Source organism: Mixophyes fleayi, chromosome 5 (assembly GCF_038048845.1).
Source record: "Mixophyes fleayi isolate aMixFle1 chromosome 5, aMixFle1.hap1, whole genome shotgun sequence".
Taxonomy (NCBI): domain Eukaryota; kingdom Metazoa; phylum Chordata; class Amphibia; order Anura; family Limnodynastidae; genus Mixophyes; species Mixophyes fleayi.
Genome location: NC_134406.1, coordinates 165,582,140 through 165,590,884, shown reverse-complemented (window position 1 = coordinate 165,590,884; position 8,745 = coordinate 165,582,140). Strand labels below are relative to the sequence as shown.

Genomic DNA, 8,745 nt, shown 5'->3' with positions numbered 1-8,745 from the left:
CCGCCCGTTCTGAATCGAAATCGAAGCCGAACGTCATCGTGACATCGTCGGATCTCGGGGCTTGGTTCTCGCGATACTTCAACATTATAAATACACGCCTCCACAGCAATCCATCGCCATTTGACAGAGTGAGAGAGCAGGGTGTAGTCACAGGCTGATTAGAGCAGGGACAGAGAATACAATATTGTTCTTGTAATTGCTTTAACCAAAGCCGCTAGAGAAGAGAGGAGGATAGAGGTTTATTATTTTTTGTTAATATTTGGCACTCCCCAGTGCTTTTGGGGTGTCCCCCATAATTGTGCATAAATATTTATGGCTGTCAAAAGTCATATCTGTCAGCAGTATCTACCAACTAATTTTTAGCACTACAAGTGCTTTGCACTCAGAATGGATTTAAAGCAGTCCACATATGATCAGAATGAGCAACCAGGTTCTGTCACCAGTCCTGATGTTAGTGTTCCCAGTACGTCATCTGGCCAAGGCGATGTCAAACAACAGAGTGTTTCCAAATCAGTGCAAAAAAAAAAAAAATTACTGTATTGAAGCAAAAAAGAAGTGTTACTGAGCAAAAGTTAAGTGCCGATAAAAAAAAAAATTACAAACATGCCATTCTACACACGCAGTGGCAAAGAGAGAATGAGGCCTTCACCTTTCTCTATTAGTGGCAGATCCAAAAAAGTTACCCAGCCTACAATTGGTGCACAACTACTGTTACGCATCAAAACCGAGCTGCAAGATAACAGTAAGGCATTAGAGGAGAATGTTTGCTCGGATTCACAAATGACAACAATCCCTGTGGAGAGTCCATCCAACAGTGGGATGTCTAATCATGAGCATTCTGATGATGTGTGCCTTAATAGCCCGAGTGTAGCCGGTGATACCCAAATTGAGGATGCCACTTTGGAATTAGAAGAGGATGAGGGGGAGATTTGTGTAGGCGACGAGGGTGCTAATGAGGATGTTGATGAGGATGAGGTTGTTTGTGTAAGTCCTGCACCAGTGGCAGCAGTTCTGGCATGTGACAAGAAAAAGGCCATTGTCATGCCTGGGCATAAAACAAAATAATCCACTTCTTATGTGTGGAATTATTTCTACCCAAATCCAAACAACAATTGTATAGCCATTTGTAGTGTATGTCAAGCCACAGTCAGTCGAGGGAGGGACCTTAACCATCTTGGAACCTCGTCTATGTTACGCCATTTAACGAGAGTTCATGGCAAAGTGTTGGGAAAAGCTGAAAGTTCTTCCCAAAAAAATACAAGCACTCCATCATCAGCTAAGACCCTCCGCTCACCGACATCCCGACGGCTACAAAATACACCCACCACACCATCCTCATCAATATCCTCAGTAGCGCTCGGAGTTAGCCCAGCATCCCACTTAAGGCTGGATGACTCCATCACTATTATTGATTGCTCTGAAGAAAGCGTTAGTCCCACTGCTGCTGCTGTTGCTGGGGGTGAATCGTCATCCCAGAGGCAGGTCAAGAAAATGAGCAGTCCTACATTTCAGCAATTAACTGTGAAACAATCATTTGCGAGGGGAAGCAAATATGACAGCAGTCACCCAGTCGCCAAGCGAATCACAGACGCCATGGCTGAAATGTTAGTGTTAGATCTGCGTCCAATCTCCACAATAAACGCAGCTGGTTTTTCACAGTTAATTGAGGTTTCGTGTCCGCATTACAGAATTCCATCGCGACACCATTTCTCCCGTAAAGCAATTCCACAACTATACCAAAAAGTGTGTAAAAATGTAGAGATTGCACTGAAAAATGCCATTCTGCCCACTTAACCACAGATATGTGGACAAGTGGAAGTGGCCAAACCAAAGACTATATGACTGTGACAGCCCACTGGGTTGGTCATTCATCTTCACTAGCAGGAACAGCAGCAGCATGTACACCACTACGTAACATTTGTCACAGGCAGTCCACTCTTTGTATCACCGGCTTCACTAACAAGCATACAGCTGACAATTTGTTACGCAAACTGAGAGATGTGATTGATGCATGGCTTATACCACTCGGACTCTCCCCAGCGTATGTCATTTCTGATAACGCCAACAATATAGTGCGAGCATTACAGCTGGGTGATTTCCAACATATTCCCTGTTTTGCTCACACCATCAACTTGGTGGTGCAGAGCTTCCTACGAAATAACAGTGAGGTGCAGGAGATGCTTTCGGTGGCCTGTAAAATTTCAGGCCATTTCAGGCATTCAGCCACAGCATGTAGGAGGTTACAGCAGCTCCAAGAGCAGTTTAACTTGCCCTGCCACCAACTTAAGCAAGAGGTGGTAACTAGGTGGAATTCCACCCTGTACATGCTTCAGAGGATGGAGGAACAGCGCAAAGCCATCCAAGCATATTGCACAAGCCATGACTTTGGGAAAGGAGGGGGGGGATGTATTTCACTCTTGCACAGTGGGGAATCCTTTCAGTCCTGTGCAAGGTGCTGAAACCATTTGAAGTTGTGACGTGTGAGGTGAGTGCAGACTCTGCTAGTTTGAGCCAAGTCATTCCTTTAATTAGACTATTAGAAAAGCAGCTTGAGAAAATGAAGGAGGAGCTGAAAGCAAGCAATTCAGCAAAGTATGTTGGCCTTGTCGATCAAGTACTTAATTCGCTTCACAATGATCCTCGAGTTATTAAGATCTTGAATTCGGATCAGTATGTTTTGGCCACTGTGCTTGATCCAAGGTTTAAAACCTACATTGAGTCTTTACTTGTAAATGAGCGAGATGTGAACTTTTGCAAGGAGCCATTGCTCAGCAAGTTGGCCGCTGAACTGGGCCTCGGCTTGACGACGTGTCCTCCTTCACTTTCTCAAGCAGCTGCTGCTCGTAAAAAATTAAATTTCCCAAAAAGAAGCAGGGAAGACGCAGGGGGCAGACCAGAACAATTTAACATCTGGGCTGGTTTGAAGGATTTTTCCAAAAAAATGTGTCACTTTGACCATAACTCCATCCAATACGAGTATAAACATGCAAAGGATGGTGGAGGATTACTTTCAAGAGGTAGTTGATATGGAAATGTCAGACAGTCCCTTTCCTTACTGGAAAGAAAAGCAGGCCATTTGGAAACCCATGCACAAACTTGCTTTGCAATACCTAAGCTGCCCACCCTCCAGTGTGTACTCTGAACGAGTGTTCAGCACAGCAGGGAACTTAGTCAGTGATTGCCGTAGAAGGTTACTTCCCAAAATTGTGGAGAAAATGATGTTTATAAAAATGAACTACATCTTCCACGAGGAAGGCCTTCACCATCCAAGACATCCAAGCACTGACTGTTCTCTAATGGCGGATTCAAGCGGCGATGAATTGATAGTCTGTGATGATGACGTACACACTGATGAGGGTGAGGATGAAGCTGAAGATGATGACGATAACATCTTTTTAAAACTTTCTATGTAAGTGTAGGGTGCAATCTACCCCCAAAAAGGAAAGGGACTTGTGGCATTTTCATATCATGTACCGTCTTGAAAGTCTGCTGTTTGGGCAATTTCTCCTTAAGGGTAGGGTGTTATAGACAGAGTGACCCCAAACTGCCTTTGTCCATTTCTCTTAATATTGTACAGTCCATAACGGCTGAATTTTTTGGTATTTTATACAAGTGGAGGGGGGCCTATAGAGACAGAAACCAAACTGCCTTTTTCCATTTCTTTACATATTTAACTATAAGTGTAGGGTGTAATACACATCCAAAGACGATGGCTGCATTGCCAATATGCATAGATGGAGAGGAAGACAATCTGTTTTGTGTGTAGAATAAATGAAGGCCTACCAAGGAAGAATTAAACTGTTTTTTGGATGATTTATTACCTCTACAATTAGATTACTTATCTCTAAAACAGTTGGAGCACTAAATTGGGTTATTTTAGGCCCAAAAACGTTGATTTTACAACAAAATAGCAAAACAAAACCAAAACACGCAATGGCGGTTTTCCAAAACACGACGATAATCCAGATCCAAAACCAAAACACGGGGGTCAGTGACCATCTCTAGTTTTAACTCAGAATTAAGCTATATTAATTCTAGTACACTGGTAACTAAACACAATTAGAACTAGACACATTAGCTAATGCAGACATAACTGGCTTGCAGCCATAGTACACAGATTATATGTGGTTAAAGACATCTGATCAGTAACATCAATCAGCCCCCACTAACCCACAGCACAGGCTAGCAAAAGACTTAAACTTGCAGTGAAAAAAACAACATACCATAAATGAAACAAAAAGATATTTCACATTATCCTATTTTTATCACAAGATTCTTTGGTAGTAATGGATATAAATTTAACTGTTACTTGAGGTAAGTGGAGGTGCTAGTTCTGCATCTTATACTGCATAAAAACAGTTTTGTGGCTAGTCAATTTGTGTAAAGTTGCATATGGATGGAATATAACAGCTAACGAATTGTTGCCTTTCTGGGAGGATGTTTGAGAGTGAGTTCCGTAGGGCATGGCAGTGTTTATGAATAATTGATTTCATTTGTTTAAATGAATTTGAATTTTGGGTAACTCTGTAAAAGGTTGAAAGGTTGGGATATTGTATTTTTGTATTTGTGGAGAGATGTTATATCAGTTTGGCTTTTGTAAGTGTTTCTTCTATCTTTGATTTACTGTATTTTGTGTTAGGTTTTTTGTTTGTTATTTTAAATCTTGGAGAAATTCTGTTTGAGAAATTTCTTCTAGCGTATTATTATTATTATCATCGTTTATTTGTAGGGCGTCACAAGGTTTCCGCAGCGCCGCACATAGTACAAACAGTAGACTATACAGGGTAGAACAGTACAGAACAATAAACACACAGTACCAGTACTTCAGAAACTCCGGGAGGGCAGATACAGTAGAGACGGAGCAGAAGAACAGGTATGGAGACTGGAGGGAAGAGGGCCCTGCTCATTCGAGCTTACATCCTAAGGGAGGGTAAACAAAGTCAGGCACAAAAGGGAGCCAGTGAATCAAAGGGGAGTGATGAGGGGTCAAGGGAGGATGAGCAGAAGAGATGAGAGGTTAAATGGATGGTTGGTAGGCCTTAAGGAACAGGTGAGTTTTAAGTGCCCGTTTGAAGGAGCACAGATTGGGAGAGAGACGGATGGCGCGAGGGAGGTCGTTCCAGTTATTCCAGCACAGACCCCCTGTCTTCTCAACCAAAATGTTTCAACTCAGATTGTTTTTTTTACTGTATTCATTGTACACAAGACTTTCAAACTTACAGTATACTTTTGAAACTGTGTATATGCGGGTGGTGTCATTATGTAAATGTATATATTTTACAGATTTTTTTACTCACTTCTACGGAGTACAATACTGAAACACACTCAACACCAAATGAATAACAAGCTATTGTAGCATAATGTTAGACAAAAATAATATCAACAACTCTTTTAGTTTTGTTTATTCTGATTATATAAATTTGCTTACATGTGGTTAGTGGTAAGAAGAGACAAGTGCATGTGTTAATAATTTTAAAATATTGTGACAATATATTTAATTTCTCACATACTTCTTGCACTCAAAATTATTATTCATGTGACCTTTTATTTGACACATGCCTCCATAAGCTTCGTAAACTTTTTCATATCACACCCATTCATGACAAAGGCCTTATTTTTCTTCTTGAGCTCATCAATTAAATCCAGCACCATCATTCCCCGAGTGAATTTTCCACAGAGCTCCACAGTCACTGCACATTCAATGACCTTTGTAACTGTGCTGCCATCAATGGCTGCAGCCATAGCATACGAGTCACAGGAAATAAATCCGGGCCCATCTACTATAGCCTTTACCTCCTTCTCACTTCTGGAATACTGCAAGCTGTGGGCATAGATCTTCTTTATGAAGTCCGCTTTCTTTGTCCCCGTGTTCACCCATTGGTCATACCACTCCTGTGTGATCATAGAAGACTATTATTATCTTTTATTTATAAACCGTTAACAGGGAATCATGACACAGGCAAATGACATACAAAGACATGAAACAGAAGGTGAAGATTGCCCTGCCCAAATAAGTTTACAATCTAAATGGTGTGGAGAACACTTGTTATTCCACTACCTTATAGCATTAATTGTGATTATTATGAAACAGGTCCTAAAAGGGAACCTTAAACTAATACGAATATATTTTACTCATTTTTATGCTTAGATTTAATGAACAGTTTTTGATCCCATGTCGGAGATTAGTCATCCAGAAAGTACAGCAATTCCTTGTTGTGTTCATCATAATTGCTACCATCCAGCTATTAGAATTCTACAACATTATGTAATTTTAATTGCTGAAAGTAAGACAGTGCTAGGATACTAGATATAAGACAAGCATCAATCTCTGCACTAACCATTGTCCAGACTGGGCGAAAGGTGAGTAAATGTACCAAAGTATATGTGGAGTATGAAGCTCACCTCTACAAATATATGCTATAGTTTTAAAATTCCTTTAAAATTTAAACAAAAGACAAAGTGACTATTTATTTATTATGCCTTCTACATTAACTTTGTTGGCCACTACAATTAATGTTACCATTTAACTTTTTTGGATCGTTTTTATACCATCGCAGCATAGATTCTGAATGGATTTATAAAAATGAGTTGGACAGAGGTAGCGTCATGATATGAGGAAAGAAATGGTGGTAGGGTCCAGCAAGAGCAAAAGGTAACTGGTATTCGGCGCTTGTCAACTGATGCGAAAGGTCTTGTGTGGCATGTACCTTCTATATTTAACAAATTTCATACATTTAAAAAAAATTATATTGTTTGATATTCAAACTTATTTGGTAGAAGCAGGTCTATGACCTTTGACTATGGTTATTTTAGTCTGAGCTAGGTATTATTTGTCGTGGGGGGGGGGGGGGAATACAATAATATTCTAGAATTCTTACTGTCAGATTGGGACCCACTAACTTGATCAGAACACACAAAATATTGCCTTTGTGTTTCCTAGTTTAGATCATATTACCATATGAAGAGATTTCTCAAAAGCTTATCCTAAAAAATCCAAGTGTAGTGAAATACCTGAGGACGCATCCTGTTCTACATTACAAGTATACTAGAGCCATGAAAAAGGAAAAAACACAATCATGTGATAAGTGAAATTTACAGGCCTGCACATCTAAAGGAAAGGAGCTTTGTATGTGAAACGCTATTTCTAGTGATAAAATGTTATGTATTTATAAGCCAGCATATTAGCATGACTGCACTTCAAAAATTATTCTTGCTACAGACAATATTTTGCACAGCGAATCAAAAGGCACATGAGGATTACAGTCAAAAATGTTTAATCCAGGAAAGCTGTAATTCACATATACTCAAAAGGCACAGATTTATCCATCAATTTGAAAATTACATTTTTGTGCAGCTACTCTTGTGGTACGGATAAGAAAGTCTGTTAGGGTTAAGAGCATGTCCAACTACTGGGTGCAAAACTTGCACCTAGAAAATCAATTTAATGCTGTAAGGCAGAACATGTAAAATTCACAACCTAATTTAGAGTAGAGTAGAGGGGGCATGCTCTAGTTTAACAATAAAATGCAGTGTAGAAATCGAGTTGGACAGTATGCATGCAGCAAAAAAAAAAAAAAAAAAAGTGGCATTTGCCCCCCCCTTGTTGTGCAAATGGTTTTCTCAGATGTAAATGCTGCATAGAGCCAAAATTTGCTCTAAATCGCCTGTAAAGCGTACAAAATCCAAATTAATCCTTGCATACAGTGCTGGCAAAAATATTGGCACCCTTGCACTTTTCACAGTGTATAATTTCTTTTAATCCTTATATTTAGAAGAAATGATATTTAGTTGTCCACAATTATTTATCTGTTAATATATAGAACTTTTGCTTTTAAATTGATTGCAGTTATTTTGACCACTTTTCTTGGGCAGATTGCTCCAGTTCTCCCTGATTTAAAGGGTGCCTTCTCCTTCTATTTTGAGATCTCTCGACAGGTGTTTTATGGAAATTAGAGCTTGATTTATTGCTGGCCACTTCAGAACAGTCCAACATCTCACCTTGAACATTTCCTATGTGCTTTTTGAAGTATGTTTGGAGTAAATTGTCCTGCTGGAAGACCCATAGCCTTCTTTAGAGAACCAGCTTTCTGACACTGGTTTCAACAATGCGCTCTAAAATGGCCTGGCAAACTCCAGATTTTGTGATGCCATACCCACATTCAAGACAACCAGTGCCAGTGTCACACACCAGGCTGTCAAGTTCTGTCACTTACCTCTTTGCTGCCTTTCCAAGTTGTTCCTGCGGTCTCCAGGCTCTGCTGGTTTCAGACCTCTCTGTAAGATGCTGTCCAATCTGTCTCCACTCCAGAGATCCCTCCAGAATCAGAACTGGTTTCTCCACTCATGTGGCTCCTATCACAGCCCTTACCAAAAATTGGTCCGATCCCTCCAGTTGGTCTAAAGAAACTAAAGCAGAATTCCATTGCATTAAACAACTCTTCATTTCCATTCCAGTTCCTCGCCAGCCTGGTTTATCCCAACCTTTCAACCTGGAAGTGGATACCTCTGCAGTAGGTGTAGGTGTTGTTTTAGCTCAAATTTGTGAAGATGGATATCTTCATCCCTGTGGCTATTTTTCTTTCAAATTTCTGCCGGCAGAGAAAAACTACTCTATAGGAGCAGATCAAGAATAGCCATTAAGTTGGAAGAATGGAGACATTTGTTGGAAGGTGCCAAATATCCCATCTCTGTCCTCACAGATCATAAAATCCTTCTGTACCTAAAGTCATCCCAGTGTCTCAATCC

General features: G+C 40.2%; 1 protein-coding gene across 2 annotated transcripts in view; it reads right to left on the bottom strand.

The window, feature by feature from the left end:
* Positions 1-5,386: 5,386 nt before the first annotated feature.
* LOC142158729 (nucleoside hydrolase-like) overlaps positions 5,387-8,745 on the bottom strand; it is a 40,550-nt gene continuing 37,191 nt past the window's right edge. For both annotated transcript variants that reach the window (XM_075212968.1, XM_075212966.1), the window contains exon 6: positions 5,387-5,892. In XM_075212968.1, coding sequence (XP_075069069.1) covers positions 5,545-5,892 — 348 coding nt within the window. In that variant the 3' untranslated portion in view covers positions 5,387-5,544. The remainder of the gene's footprint in view (positions 5,893-8,745) is intronic.